The sequence below is a fragment of the Piliocolobus tephrosceles genome, chromosome 4 (assembly GCF_002776525.5).
Source record: "Piliocolobus tephrosceles isolate RC106 chromosome 4, ASM277652v3, whole genome shotgun sequence".
NCBI lineage: Eukaryota > Metazoa > Chordata > Mammalia > Primates > Cercopithecidae > Piliocolobus > Piliocolobus tephrosceles.
This window is the reverse complement of record NC_045437.1, coordinates 1,221,792-1,237,589: the sequence shown is the minus strand read 5'-3', so window position 1 is coordinate 1,237,589 and position 15,798 is coordinate 1,221,792. Positions and strand designations below refer to the sequence as shown.

The 15,798-nt window shown below is 55.9% G+C and overlaps 1 protein-coding gene across 2 annotated transcripts in view; it reads left to right on the top strand.

Moving 5' to 3' along the window:
- Nucleotides 1-15,325, top strand: part of LPCAT1 (lysophosphatidylcholine acyltransferase 1) — a 73,876-nt gene extending 58,551 nt beyond the window's left edge. For both annotated transcript variants that reach the window (XM_026448024.2, XM_026448025.2), the window contains exons 10-14: nt 2,092-2,217; nt 2,691-2,844; nt 6,091-6,189; nt 10,163-10,304; nt 12,904-15,325. In XM_026448024.2, coding sequence (XP_026303809.1) covers nt 2,092-2,217; nt 2,691-2,844; nt 6,091-6,189; nt 10,163-10,304; nt 12,904-13,088 — 706 coding nt within the window. In that variant the 3' untranslated portion in view covers nt 13,089-15,325. The remainder of the gene's footprint in view (nt 1-2,091; nt 2,218-2,690; nt 2,845-6,090; nt 6,190-10,162; nt 10,305-12,903) is intronic.
- Nucleotides 15,326-15,798: the final 473 nt, after the last annotated feature.

The following is a 15,798-nucleotide window of genomic DNA, read 5'->3' as shown; positions in this document are numbered from 1 at the left end:
CCCACACGCCCCCCCCCCCCCCCCCCCCCCCCCCCCCCCCCCCCCCCCCCCCCCCCGCCCCCCCCCTCCCTCTCCCACACGCCCTCCCCTTCTGCCTCCCTCAGCACCTTCCATCCCTCAGGGTCCCATTCCCCCAAAACCTGTCCTTGCAACCAGGTCCTCCCACCTAGATTTACCCCCACCTGGACGCCTCCCTAGTGCTTCCTCCTGCAAAGCTCTGTCCACTGGAGCTGGAGCCTCCCCTCCACCAGGCGGCTGCCAGACCTGAGCCGCAGGAGCCACCTGGGAGCCACATCCACCTGAGTCCGCCGGCCCCACCCCCAGGCTCCTGCTGCAGCAGATCGGGGCATGGCTGGGAACTTGCCTCTCCAGAGAGCCCAGAGGGGAACACAGCCATGGCCGGGCCAGCAGAGCGTGCCTGGCTCTGACCTCCCCGTCACTTTGTTCACACTCCGCTGACACCCTGCAGATTCCGCTGGGCGGCCCTTTCCCTCACGTTCCCGTCCTCTCCCTCCCAGAGCGTGTACCCAAGGGTAAAAATGGGTCCAGCAGTCTCTGTCCCCCAAAGCTCCACACAACCCCACCACAGGCTGCTCTGAACAATACAAAAAGCTGAGTAGGTGCCGACCAGGGGAATGCATTCCCACCTCCAAGCCCAGCACCTGTGACCCGGACTGCTGCCAATACCTGCTACTTTTGGGGACTTGGGAGGAAGAGAACACATTTTACAGAACTCAAGGAGAGATCGCCTGTGGGCCTCACTGATTATTTTGGAGCCCTCCATTTCAAACGGACTCCGAGGAACCTGCACCTTTTTTTAGGGAACAAGAGTGCCACCATTTCCATTGTAGTAATTCAGAATTCTCTTAAAACCCCACTCTGAATTACCAGGAGCTGTGTTCATCCCATCAGGGCCATTGGGGGTCTACCACCATCAGCAAAACCTCCACCAAGGAACATGGGAGGGAGAAGCAGCCTCGGACTCCCGGGCCTGGGCGGGTGCCCCGTGCAGCACCACTCAGGGAGTGGAGTTGGTCACGAGCAGAGGGACCCTGGCGGTGCCTCCTCCTGGCTGGTTTTCCAGTCCTGTAGCGGGTCCTAGGAGGCGGTGCTGGAAGCATGTTCTCCTCCCCTGCCCGCTGAGAGGACAATGGCACCCCAGGGTGGCAGAGCGCACACATCCTTCCCTGACCTTGCTTTTCCTCTGGGATGGGGCTGAGCTCTGTGTCATTCAGGGTTCTGAGATGAATGACACGTGCACTGCTGGACTGGAGAGAGGTGCCACCCAGGACGGGCCATCAGGAGAGGTCAGGGATGGCCCCAGGTGTGGCTGGCAGAGGTGGGTGGTTCTCCCAGCCAGGGCTCCTGGTCCCTGGCCCACCTGGAGTCACCTGGCGGAGGTAGGTTGTTCTCCCAGCCAGGGCTCCTGTGAGCTTCATGGCCAGCCCCTCAGTTAGGCTTGTCCTTCTTTCCTGTGGATAGCCTGAGACTCTCCTGTTCCCAAATGGTGATGCCTACGTTTGCCAAGGGGAACTTGAGCGGCTCTCAAGTAGGACTGGAGAGGTACCGATTTCTCATCACCTGAGCACACACAGCACGGTCAGGGCAGCTCTGGGAGTGAGGGCGCCCCCCGCTTCACTCTGCTTCATGTTACTGTGCTTCACAGACAGTTGCTTCACGTTTGTGGCAACCCTGTGTTGAGCAAGCTTATCAGCACCATTTTCCAGCACCATGAGCTCACTTTGGTGCCTCTGGGTCACATTTCAGTAATTCTCATACCATGAGCTCACATTGTGTCTCCATATCACATGTTGGTAATTCTCAAAATGTTTCATACTTTTTCACGGTTCTCGTGTGATGGCAGTCTGTGATCAGTGACCTTTCGTGTGACTGTTGTCGTTGTTTCAGAGCACCCATATGAGAGTGAAGCTCATCGATACATGTGTGGCTGTCCCAGCAACAGGCCGTTCCCCTGTCTCACTGCCTCTCCTCAGCCCTCCTCTCCCCTGAGCCATCAGCGGCTACTCCGGTGGGGCGGTGGGAACTGGCTGCCATGGGGCTGGGCTGACGGGGGTGCTGCCCTCCTTGCAGGGCCTTGGGCGTCTCCGTAACTGACTACACGTTCGAGGACTGCCAGCTGGCCCTGGCGGAAGGACAGCTCCGTCTCCCCGCTGACACTTGCCTTTTAGAATTTGCCAGGCTCGTGCGGGGCCTCGGGTGAGTACCTGGTTCTTCTTACTTGAGCGTTAGCTAGAACCCGTGCTGCCAAGGCCCGGCGGGGGCTCCCTGGGGTTGCAGGGCGGGGAACTAAAGGAGTAATTATTAATGATGTTTATTCTGGCTTTTGCTTGGCTTTTTTCAAACATCAACTTCAGCCTACATAGTGTCTTTAAATCCCTTAGTGCCTGGCACCAGCTGTCTGTGTGGATGGCGCCTCAGGAGGGCCACCCTGTGTCCTGCGAGACCTGCCCTGGGAAGGGAACGGGTCTCAGGGGCACAGGCACCTGGCATGACACTTGGACAGAACACATCTCACACCTTCCAATTAGGAGAATGCCTTTTCTTGAAATCTAACTTGCTGCTACTTCTGTAAATAATTCTAATATTTTGATGCGTCTTACAACTAAATCTAGTGTTAGCATGCGCAATTTTATTGAAAAAGAAAGCTTTTTCCCTCTCTTTTTGTCTAGGCTAAAACCAGAAAAACTTGAAAAAGATCTGGACAAATACTCAGAAAGTGCCAGGATGAAGGGAGGAGAGAAGATGGGTATTGCGGAGTTTGCGGCCTCCCTGGAAGTCCCTGTTTCTGACTTGCTGGAAGACATGTTTTCACTGTTCGACGAGGTAGGAGCTGTCGCCTGAGGAGCGGGGTCTCCGCAAAACCTCCTGCTTTTTGAAGTATAAATTATTCTCATTCTAATATAAATATATTTTCACATTAATTTGAAAGCAGAGAAGGGAAACCACCCCTCACTACCCACCCCGTCATTTTGAGGGTATTTTCCTCCCGTGCTTTTAAATACATGTACACATTAGACGTTTAAATTACCCTTTACTGATGAATGTGCCTGTGGTTTGGGGTTTTTTTTTTTTTTTTTTTGAGACGGAGTCTGGCTCCGTCGCCCAGGCTGGAGTGCAGTAGCGGGATCTCAGCTCACTGCAAGCTCCACCTCCCGGGTTTACGCCATTCTCCTGCCTCAGCCTCCTGAGTAGCTGGGACCACAGGCGCCGCCACCTCGCCTGGCTCGTTTTTTGTATTTTTAGTAGAGACGGGGTTTTACCGTGTTAGCCAGGATGGTCTCGATCTCCTGACCTCGTGATCCGCCCGTCTTGACCTCCCAAAGTGCTGGGATTACAGGCTTGAGCCACCGCGCCCGGCCGGTTTGGGGTGTTTTTTTAGTCTGATTACGGAGTCCCAACAATATTAAACGGTGACACCCAGCCTGGGGTCTCCAAAGGGACCCCCTGCAGGGCTTGTGCTCACCAGAGCTGCTCTTTGCAGTGTCAGAATTTCTAATAATGTGCCCGTCCTCTATGATGGGCTTAGAGGCCCCCCACCAGCCCGTGGGTGTGGGAGGGCTTCCTCCTGGCACAGCCGCCCACTCCCCTCCGCCCTCCACACGTCATCCCCAGGTCCTCGTCGTAATTGATGAGGCATCCATGGTCATGCCAGGTGGGCCTGAACATGTGGGCAGCCTTGGGGTTTTCGGAAGGTGCGAGGCGGTATGCAGGGGCGGGACAGGCTGCCACGGCGAGCCACAGGTCGGCCAATCCTGGTCTTTTCTGGGTGTCAGTGTCACAGCATGGACACTTAACGCTGTGGTCCTAGAGGAGCCGGTGACACGCCAGGTATGTGTAGAGGGCTCCTTCAGCCTTGATGCCCCGTGTGACAGTGCGATATGTGCTTTGCACCAACACGGAGCAGCTGTAGTGCCGCCCTGGGTGGAGCCCGGGCAAGCAGGAGGCCTCTCTGGCCAGAGAACAGGTGAGGAGCACTCAGGGCAGGGAGACTCTGGCCAGAGAGCAGGAGGTGAGGAGCACCCAGAGGCAAAGGAAAGGACTCCCTGGTTGGAGAGAGCAAGAGAAGATGAGGAGCACCCAGGACAGGAAGGAGGCCGCCCCGCGAGTGTGCAGAGCGTGAACCAAGGATCACAGTGCGTGGCTCAGGGCATTCTCCCACACGCACCAAAGGGGCCCCCAGCCACGGGCCCTCTGCTACGGGGCAGCTGGAAACGGCGTCTCGGATGCGAGGCCTGCCTGGTGTCCGTGCCACAGCTGCAGCTGCGTTTGCACCCAGGGCTTTACCACCGTGTTGGAATTGAAATGTGAACCAGTGAATGCTGGTTTCACAGGCAGCATTCCGAGGTAACTTATGACACTGTGTGGTTAATTTTTTATTTTCTGCAATTTCAAATGCGCATGATCTTATGAGGTAGGAATATTCTCTGTTTATACCCAGGACCTCAGACCCCCAGCCCGAGACCTTCCCAGAGCCAGGGACTCGTAGTCATTTCCACCTGCCAGATACCCAAGCCCCAGTCCCGGTACCCCATGCCTTGCAAGGGGTGTGGCATAGCACAAAGAAAGCTGTCAGTTCCCTCAGAAGACCCTCAGGGACCTGTGTGCGCCTCACCCCTAGCACCTACGACCTGTGTTTGACACAAGCGTAGAGGGACAACTGCTGGTCAAAGTCCTCCCTCTGCTCCTGGATGCTCCTCACCCCGGCTCTCTGACCAGGGAGTCCTCCCTCTCTCCCTGGGTGCTCCTCACCTCACCTCTTTCTGCTCTGACCAGAGTCCTCCCTCTGCTCTTGGGTGCTCCTCATCTGCTGTCTGGCCAGAGAGTCCCCCCCATCCTGGGTGCTCATCACCTCCTGCTCTCTGATCAGGGAGTCCTCCTGCCCCACATGCGCCTCACCTCACCTCCTCCTCTCTGACCAGAGTGTCCTCCCTCTGCCCCAGGTTCTCCTCATGTCCTGCTCTCTGACTAGAGTCCTCTCTCTGCTCCTGAGTGCTCCTCACCTCCTGCTCCCTGGCCAGAGTCCTCCCCCTGTCCTGGGTACTCCTCACCTCCTGCTCTCTGGCCAAAATCCTTTGCCTGTCCTGGTGTTCCTTATCTTCTCTTGCTCTCTCCAACAAGGGAGTCCTTCCTTTGCCTCTGGGTGCTCCTCACCTCCTGCTTTCTGGCCAGAGTCCTCTCCCTGTCCTGAGTGCTCCTCACCTGCTCTTGGCCAGAGTCCTCCCCCTATCCTGGGTGCTCCCCACCTTCTCTTGTTTTCTCCAACCTGGGAGTCCTCCCTCTACCCCTGGATTCTCCTCCTGCTGTCCTCCTGGAACTTCCTCCTGCTCTCTGACCAGGGAGTCCTCCCTCCACTCCTGGTTGTCCTTCATCTCCTGCTCTCTGAACAGAGTCCTCCCCCTGTCCAGGGTGCTCCTCACCTCCTCCAGCCCTGACCTGGGAGGTTCTTTCCTGTGGCCTGGGCACACCCTGCAGCCACGTGCAGACCGTCCCCATCATCATCAGAAGTGCAGACCCTGTCAGCCCTGACCTGTGCCTCTTACCACCCTGCTCACTCACATCAGTATGTCCCTGGAGACACTGGGTGTGAGGAGTTACTGAGAATGGTCAGCGCGGGGCCGACTGGCTTCCACAGCTGGCCCGGGCTGCGTGTTTAGCTTCACCTCACAGCTGCGGGTTCACCTTCTTTCTGCAGGATGGATGGGTTGCCATAAACAGACTAAATTCCTAGAGCCCAGAAGCAGCCTTGGTGCTTGCGGGGTTTTCTCAAATTCAAGTCTCGGCAGGTGGCAGGCACTGCATTGCGTGTGCTTTGCTGAGGTGCGTCCTGTGGCAGCCTTGTGAACTCTGGGAATTCATTGTAATGGCCCCAAAAAGTGTACTCAGCACAGTGACCTTGGAGAACCCACTTGGTGGAATGTCCTTCCAAGATTCCCTTTTCACGTGGGCAGACGTTCTCGAGTGAGAGCGGGACTGGCCCTTAATTAACACGAGGAGCCGTGGGAAGCCCTGACATTTCTCCAGTGCCAAAGGTGGCGGCCGAGCTGTGGCTGAGAGCATCTCTCCCCATAGAGTGGCAGCGGCCAGGTGGACCTGCGAGAGTGCGTGGTTGCCCTGTCTGTCGTCTGCCGGCCGGCCCGGACCCTGGACACCATCCAGCTGGCTTTCAAGGTGAGTACAGAGTTCACATGGATTTGACTGGGGATAGGACAGTGCAGTCATGTCAGCACCACTGTTCATTTCTCTAGTTCCTTATAATATCAGTTAATTGATCATTTGCCCAACTGCTATTTTTACATAAGTTTTTTATGCTAGTTGTTGTTTGTAAAATGCCCAAAAAAACTCCCAGATTTATTTCTTGCTGGAATTAGCAATCCACATTCATCAGAAAGGCATGGGTGAGGTTCTTCCTGGGTCCTGGGGCACCTGGGTGGGGCTGGTGGTGTCACACCGCATCACACACTACAGGGCATCTAACACGGGCCACACGCCTCGCCCTCTCTCCCCTCGGACTGTGGACTGGTGAAGAAAGCATGGCTGAGGAGCTGCCCGCCTTGGCTAACCCCAGGGGCTACATGTCAGAGCCCAGTCATTCACCACTGGCGGAGTCTGGGGTCCCAGCCCAGCTGCAGACTCCTGGGAAGCCCTTAGGACTTGCCTCACCGCAGGGGGTGGAGGAAGGCAGTCGCTGCTCCCTGGGGGCTGAGTGGGGTCTGGGTCAGGCCTGGAGGGCGGGAGGCTAAGTAACCCTGAGGGTGTGGCCTGGCCTATGCTGAGGCTCCAGCAGCACCAATGCGGATTTCATCTGGGATAGAGCTGGGCCGGCTTTTCCTGTACAGAGGCACAGTTTTACCAAGGCTTCTCACAGGGTGTGACTCACATCAGCCAGACTCTTGAGGGCCTGATGTGTGAGTCAGAAAGCTGCTTGTCTCTCACTGCTCCAAGAACTCCCTTCTCTCTCTTCTGACGCCAGCACACCCTCTCCATAGCAACACTGGGGAATGTCCCCACATGCAAAGGTGGCTTGTGGGGGTCACCCCAGGCAGGATGAACTGGATGACCTCAACATTTGGCGGCCCTGTGTAAGAAAGCCTGACCTCCCCGCCTCCTCCAGGCCTAGGCAGCCTGCCTCCTAGAGCCCGTGGTCTCAGGCAGGCCCTGTGGCCTCACGGCCCCTGCTGGCCCTGCTTTCACCATGCCCTGGTTTTTTGTTTTTTTTAATGTTTTTGAGACGGAGTCTCACTCTGTTGTCCAGGCTGGAGTGCAGTGGTACAGTCTTGGCTCACTGCAACCAACCTCTGCCTCCTAGGTTCAAGTGATCCTCGTGCCTCAGCCTCCCAAGAAGCTGGGATTACAGGCTCATGCCACGGCACCCGGCTAATTTTTGCAATTTTAGAAGAGACAGGGTTTCACCATGTTGGCCAGGCTGGTCTCAAACTCCTGGCCTCAAGTGATCCGCCCACCTTGGCCTCCCAAAGTGCTGGGATTACAGGCATGAGCCAGTGCCCCCTGTTCCGCTGGCCCCACCAGCCCCTGCTCTAAAGCTACCAAGTATAATCTGGAACCGAATGACAGCAGCGGTGGGGGTGGCATTGCCTTGTTTCTCAACATAAACAATGGGCTGTGGAGCCCGACTGTCCCCCCGCAGAGGCCCCGCCTGCAGGTGGGCAGGGTAACTGGCTGTGGTAGGGTCGAGGACGTCTGCGGGGGAGGACAGTGTGCACAGGGTCCCTGCTTGGGGTGGGCCGCGAGGTCTCTGTCAGGTGAACCAGGTGATGGGTGAGGCCCAGGCTGCCCTACAGTGACCCCTAGGGGCAGGGTGGGTGATCACGTCTCACAGGCTTCCAGGCCGGCTGATGTGGCTGCGTCTGCGCCCCCGCGACGACGCCTGGGTCCCGCCTCACCTCCACCCTCAGCAGCTCTGCCCTGACAGGAGATGCCCTGGCGCTCTTCAGCTTACCTGCCTTCCTCCCACCTTCTTGCGGGCTGCCTCCCCGTGTCCCTTTCTGCAGCCTACACCTTCCATGGCGTCATTTCCTGATGTCATGGCCACTGTGCTTTTCTGCTGCCCTGGAAGCCTGGCACGTTCTAGGGGAGCTGCGTGTAGCAGGAAGGGCTTCCACGGAGCAGTCTCGTGGGAGAGAGCATGGCAACTGCAGCAGCGTGCTGCCCTTGGGACATACAGATGCAGGACGCTGCCTCCCAGGCTGACTGTGGCCACAGAACTCCTAGCACCTAGGACCCCAGAGGCACACGCCAGTGCTCGACTTTCCAGATGTGCAACACACGGACGTGCTTCATACGCCTTGGGGCCCCTTGTTTTTGTTCTTTTTCACTGTTATTACTGTGTAAAACCTTAAGATGGCCTGGTAAAAATTCCAGCGGCTCAGAGAATGGACAGTGAGAACCTGAAGTCTGTTGCCTGTAGTAGCCTCCGTCCTACCTCTGCATTTCCCGTGCAGCATCTACACCAGGCTGAAGGATGAAAGTCCGCATCTGCAGTTCTCGTGTCCAAACGGACACAGATGTCAGGTCGTCCCCTCTGAAGCAGCCTTGCAACCACTGGGGGGCAGGAGGCACTGCTCCCTGGGGGCTGAGTGGGATCCGGGTTGGTGGAGGAGCTGGAGGCCATGGCCCTGGGGGTTTGACCCGGCCTGTGCTGAGGCTCCAGCAGCACCAGTGTGGATTTTGTCTGCAGATGTTTGATTCAGGAAATCTAAAAGCAGGAGAGAAACGTAGACCACAGAAGACAGGGTGGCCGCGTGCACCAGCTGTGGGATGAGGCCCAGGGGAGGGAGGGTGGAGGGTGAGGATGGGACCCCCCAGAGCCTGCGGCAGTAGGCTGCGGGGGTAGAGGCAGAGCCTCGGGAAGAGGGTGTGATCCCTGGGACAGCTTGCCAGGCCAGCAGGCTGGAGGCGTCAGCGTTTCTCCCCTGAGCACTACCAGGAGGAGCCGGTTGAGGTGAACGCGCGGCCCCTCCTTGAAGAGAGGGCAACGCCCCTCACATGCAGCCCGCTTCTTGGAGCATGGAGCGAACGCTCACAAGATCGCAGCGCACTGGAGCAGGAGAAGGGGAGGAGGGGCTCGGAGTCAGGGCGACGGCCCTGTCGGGAGTCCCGGGAACCACAGGCCCCAGGCAGAGAGGGCGGCTGGGGGGGGATGGTGCATCCCCAGGTAGAGGACTCGGGGCAAGAACCAGGTAGAAGAGCTGGCCCATCTGAGGGGGCAGGGAGGGGTCCGAGGGAGTCCAGGGGTTGGAGCGGAAGGACACGGCGGCGTCAAGATCTGAGACGAAGGTGCTGCCACAGAGCCCGTGGGTCAGGCTCGAGCCTCAAGGGCTGGGGCAGGACCCTGCACCCCACAGGGAGCCGAAGTGTTTCCGAGGAGACAGAGGGACGGGCAGGCCCTGAACAAGGGGTCTGGGGGATCCCCAGGTCACAGGGTCCGTATGAAGCCAGGAGGGGAGGGAGCGCCGTGGAGCTGTGGGGCACGGGCGGCAGGTGCCTCGGCCCTGGTCCCTGCACAGAGAGGGCCGGAGCCCCCGCCTCCACAGCTGGAGCAGGAGGAAGAGAGGAGGCGTCACGTGTGAGGCTCAGGACAGAGCCTGAGTCCTGGTTTCGGCTCCCCCCTGGGGCCCTCCCAGGTCCTTCTCGTTTCTGCTCCTCATCCGCCCTGTCGATTTCTAACCACCGGGGCTTTTTAAATGTTATTACTGATGCTTGTGAACACGTCCGCTGTAGCCTGCACTTAAACACAGGCAGAGGGCCGTGGGGAGACTCTGCAGCCCAGGCTTGCGCCGCGCTCGCCCATGACCCAGGCAGGCCCCTTCTGCGGCCTCCCAATGGCAGCCACAGGTGCGGGTTGCTTTGCTGAGCTATCACGGGTGGGGTGGGCAGCGTCTGAGTCCTTGCCCGAGAAGCATCTGCTGTGTGTCCACAAGGCACCTGGAGGGGCCAGATCCAAGGCACAGGGCCCTGCCGCGCAGCTCCACACGGAAGCTCAAGTCCCCCGTGTCCAGCCGCCAACCCTGCAGGTGCCCAGCAGTTCTGAGAAAGCGGGGCAGGGCCTCTGGGGTGTCCCTGGACAGCGGGGCCCGGTGGGCAGGGGAGGAGGCCACAAAGTGACACCCAGCTTTCCTTGCAGATGTATGGAGCGCAGGAGGATGGCAGCGTCGGCGAAGGTGACCTGTCCTGCATCCTCAAGACCGCCCTGGGGGTGGCGGAGCTCACCGTGACCGACCTGTTCCGAGCCATTGACCAAGAGGAGAAGGGGAAGATCACATTCGGTGAGCCGGCAGGAGTGGGGTCGTGCTTATGGCCCTTGAGCAGGGGCCGGGCAGTGTGGGTGGGGCGAGTCTCCGTGGGAGCCCAGGACGGGAGTGGAGTCCTCGCCATGCCTCCATTCAGCAGGCTGCCCTGTGTATCACAGAAACCCCTGAGAAGGAAGGTTCTGGAGACCCGGCAAGGTTCGTAGGGAGCTTTCCAATCTGATTTGTTTTGGGGATTTATACAACCAAACTCCAAGCCCAGTTCCGACGCTCTGAGCGTTCCGTGGCCTCAGGCTGGGATCCAGGTGCCTGGAGGTGGGGGATACCCGCACCCAGCCCTCGAGGCCACTGGGTGTGGCCTTTGTCACTGCCGGGGAGGGGTCTGTCAGGAGAGATGAGGAGGGGCACCGCAGACCACCGCGTTGCCCAGGGCGACTTCCTCCCGAGAAAAGTCACCTGTCCGGACGTCTGATGAAGTGGCTGGTAACACGGCGGTTTCCAGAGCACGAGCTGTCGCTGTCTGGGAAATGGCGGTTGATATTTTTAAATTGCTGTGCAAAATCTGCAAACCTGAGCCCGGGGCGCCTCCCTCTCCTGCAGTGTGAATGAGCCACGCTGCATCCACCCGGGGCTCCGAGGGCTGCAGGCTCTGGCCTCGCTCCTCAGGGTGGATGCCGCAATCCCCACCTTGAAGTGTGGCCTCAGAGCAAATGAGAAGACACGTGAGAGCGCTGCGTGCACAGCGTCTGCGTGGGGTCCGGAGGCGGAAATGCAGATGTGCGCTCTTGTTTCAGTATTGAAAGCGCGTTATGTGCGTTTAGTTACCGTGTGTGTGCGCACACATGTGCGTGCTTCTTTTAGTATTGAAAGTGTGTCTGTGTGTTTAGTTACCATGTGTGCACACGTGTGTGTATGCGCATGTGCGTGCTTGTTTCAGTATTGAAAGTGTGCATGTTTAGTTATTGTGTGTGCGCGCATGTGTGTGCATGTTTCCATTTTGAAAGCGTGCATGTGTGTTTAGTTACCGTGTCTGTGTGCTCGTGCTTGTTTTGTGTGTGCATGCATATGTGTTTAGTTACTGTGCGCGTGTGTGCGTGCGCTTGTTTTCTGTATGTGCACGTGCATGTGTGTTTAGTTACCGTGTGTGCACTTTTGTGTATGTGTGCATGCATGTATGTTTAGTTACCATGTGTGTGCATGTGCTTGTTTTGTGTGTGTGCGTGCATGTGTATTTGGTTACCGTGTGTGTATGTGCGCTTGTTTTGTGTGTGTGCGCATTTAGTTACCGTGTGTGTGCTTGTGTGTGTGCGTGCATGTGTGTTTAGTTACCATGTCTGTGTGTGCTTGTGTGTGCGCATGTGTGTTTAGTTACTGTGTGTGTGCATGCGCTTGTTTTTTGTGTGTGTGCGTGCATGTGTGTTTAGTTACCGTGTGTGCGTGTGCTTGTGTGTGTGTACCTGTTTAGTTACTGTGTGTGTGTGTGCACTTTTGTGTCTGTGTGTGCACACATGTGTTTAGTTACTGTGTGTGTGCATTGCTTGTTTTGTGTGTGTGCATGTGTGTTTAGTTATCCTGTGGGTACCTGTACTTGTTTTGTGTGTGCGTGCACACATGTGTGTTTAGTTACTGTATGTGCACTTGTTTTGTGTGTGTAGGGGTGCATGTGTGTTTAGTTACCGTGTGTGCTCGCGTGCTTGTTTCAGTATGGAAAGCACACGTGTGTTTAGTTACTGTGTGTGTGCACGCACATGTGCATGCTTTTCTGTGTGTGCTCATGTGTGCGTTTGTTTCAATTTTGAAAGCGCACGTGTGTTTAATGTGTGTGTGTGCGTGCGCTTGTTTTGTGTGTGTGCACGCATGTGTGTTTAATTACCGTGTGTTTGCATGTGCACATGCGCGCACTTGTTTCAGTTTTGAAAGCACACAACGCCCCTTTGTGTGTTTGGGCTCTTTGATGTTTGTAGCGGGCACCGACCAGCTGCAGACAATTTCCAGTAACAGCCATCCCTGGATTCCTCGCCGGGTGGCCAGGGTTCTTAGTGTTTCTGGAGCTGTCTAGCATGACTAGCCTGCTGCACCATCTTTCCAGCCCCGCCAGAAGCCCCCATGGGGCCATCGGTAGGAGCCGAGGGCGCTCACCCGAGAGCCAGGCACAGAGTGGCCAGGAAGTGCAGTCCGAGGCTCTGTGAGGACGGCCCCCTGCCTGCCGGTTCCTCTGGTGTGGGCGAGGGCACCCCGTCAGAGTGTCAGATCACTACCCAGACACTTGGTCATGTCCCTGAGCCAGCTCCTCTTGGTTACAGTGCCTCCAAAGTGCTAAGTCGCCAGGATGTATCTGTCGAATTCAAAACCAGAAGCTTTCTGTAGGTTTTCCCAAAAGCAGGAGTAGCTAGGAGGACACTCAGCCTGCCCTCGTTGTCAGGGTGACTTCGTGCACTGCAAAGAAAGTAAGCTCAAGTTCCTGTCTCCACCCTGCAAGCATCCATTTCACAGACGATTCTAACCCTCCCCGAAGGGCGTGAGGCGGACACCCACCAGGGCCCTGGGAAAAGAGCCACCAAATCCTAGACATTTGCTGCTCCCCAGTCCATAAGCACAGGTGCCTTTGTCTTTCCAGCTGACTTCCACAGGTTTGCAGAAATGTACCCTGACTTCGCAGAGGAATACCTGTACCCGGATCAGACACATTTCGAAAGCTGTGCAGAGACCCCGCCTGCGCTGATCCCAAACGGCTTCTGTGCCGATTTCAGCCCGGAAAACTCGGACGCTGGGCGGAAGCCCGTTCGCAAGAAGCTGGATTAGGACCGAGGGTTGCGGAGAGACGCGGCCCCTCCCGCCTGGCCATCACCGCCATGAGCCTCTTTGCGAGTGACCTCTGGGCTCCGCTCCTCACTCCTGCTGTCCAGGCACTGTCTTCAGCCCGAGTTCCAAGGGCTTCGGGGGCTGTTTGTATCTTGTTCCTTTGTGAAGAGTCTCTGTTGCAGAACCGGCGCGTACTGTGCGACAATCGGAGGGCGCGCACGCGGATCCCTCGCCTGGCTTGGACCCCGTGGGGTCAGGTTCCCTGCTGGGCGGGGGGCACCGGTGCCGCCCCGTGTTCTCCCACGGGGTCCTGACTTCGAGTCTCTGTCACTGCCTCTTCCAGCGGCAGCGTGCACCGGGCGGGCCTCCGTGCACACTCAGCGCACGCCTACCACACGGAGCGTGCGCCTGCGTGTCGCTCTGGCACGAAACCTCTGCCTGCCTCTGTGGTTCCACAGCCTGGCAGAGCCGTCGCCTGAGTTTTCAGTGTTTCTGCCTGTGTGCTGGAGCTCATGAGTATTTTATAAACTCCATTTAGGTACTTCAGGAAACATGCAGCATTTTTTTAAAAATGAACATTGTTTTTCTACTTCATTTTTCCTTTTGGGGTCAAAGGATATTTATTTATAGGCCTTTTTTTTTTTTTTTTTTAATATAGAATCTGAGGCTGTTTGGGCTTTGACTTAAATTTCCATCAGGCCTCTCTCCAGCAGGTCATCCCGCTCCTTCTGCTGGGTCCCCTGGGGAGGTGTGAACTTGAGGACCTGGCCCCTAAACACTTTTTCTGCTTTTCTTAATCCTTTTCCAGTCCTCTCTTTTTTATAAACGTTGGCAGTTTGGTGTTTTTGTTTCGGCATAACGTAATCCACTTCACTGTAGCCTAAACTCCAATCCGAAGTTGAATATTGTTCAAATGAGCAGGGCCCAAGCTGGAAGCTCAAGGCAGCCACCACCGTGCCGTTCCTCCCTTGCTCTCAGGCCGTGTGGTGCTGGAAGCGGCTGCATCTTCCTCTCAGCCCTGGTTTCCATGGTGACTGGCATGACACAGCCTCCTGAGTGTGGCTGACCTTCCTGCAGAGAGGGGAGCCGCAGTCTTTTGCTTGTGGAAGGAGACGCTGGGCCATGCGGTGCGGAGGGTGACGAGGATGTCTGGTGACAGCTGTGCGGACACCACTCCTCTTTGCAGCACTGCCTCCCGGCACAAGGGTCGCAGGCATATCCCACTGAGAGCAGGGGTCCTGCCCCATCTTAGAGTCAAAGGCAGAGGGACTTCCAGGCCCTGGGAAGGGGGTATTTTTGTGTCACCTGAAGTCCCCATGATGTCACCTTGTTTCATAATTTTTAATGACATAATTAGAAACCCATCCTTCAAGCACAATAATCATCACAGACTTTAGTTGGCTTCCTAAAGCAAAGGCTCCGGGTTTATTTGAAAATTTTTTTTGATTTCTGAAATGAATTGATTTTTATATTTGGGGCATCTCTATAGAAAGTGACCACCAAGGCCAGTAAGTACAGGAAAAATGTTTACTAACTTCCTCAGAGATTCGTGATACGCGTTTCTCCGCTGACAGACGTTTAAAAACAAACAACCTTCAGCTCCGTTTCAATCAATCACCTCGACTTGTTTCTAGCATGGACACTGCCAGCAGGACAGACAGGGACGGAGTAAACCGAAGTCAATTTCAGGGCTCTCGGTGTGTTGGACACAGAAGAAATTCTAATGCAGCCTTTGGTAGCTAACAGTCATTGATTTTATAATTGGAGAATGCGTAAAGATTCATTTTTCAAGGAGAAGAGCCTGCAAATGGCCAATGAAGGAGGTAAATAAACTAAGATATTCCGAGGGAGGGACCCAGGCCGTCTCCCTTCTGCACGTCTGCAGATGAAGGGTTTTTTTGAATGAAATGCCACTGTGCATTTTCAGAAAAAAATCTCTGATAAACAGACTTTGAATGGATGTTTGTTCCTCCTGATTCTTTCTTCTCTTTGCGGTGACTTAGAGTTGGCGGGTGTTCAGAACTGTGAATGTACATAGCATTGAGTTAAATCCCTCGTGCGTGAGACGGGACGCAGTGGGCCCCCTGGTGGCCTGGGAGCCAGACCTACGGGCAGGCGGGGCATGGGCCCTGGCCTGCAGGGACCTGCTGAGGCGTGAGGGCAGAGGGAGGGTCGCCACGAAGGAACTTGGGATTTTCAATGGAATAAATAAAACATAAAGTCTTCTATACTTGGGAGTGATGTTGTTTTGTGTGGTTTTTTATTAGAAAGACAACAACAGGCTTTGTGAGAGGAGAGCTAATCCAGATGAGACTTTCTTAATGTGGTTCTAGCATGTTTGGAAAACACAAGAATTGAAATTCTATAGAAAAAGCTGTCTTGGTGGCAAAGGGATGCTCTGGAGTGTTTTGGTATTTTGTGGACGGTAGCAGACATTTTAGAGTTGAAACGTGGATGGCTGTCTGCCTGCCTGGTGGGTTGACTTACGTAATTTCTCAGTTGTAAGCACATGCACCTTAAGCATGTTTTGTCAAGCAAAGAGGAAAATGAATCTGGCATTTAGTCCCACTGAATCAGTAAAAGGTTTGGAACTAGAGGTAAAAGACGGAGTTCACCTATTACACTCCCCAAAACTGCATGTGAAGAATCAAGATTGTGTCTCCACCAGCATCAAGTATGGAAGAAAACTTAAGGAGCAAAGCCTGCAAAC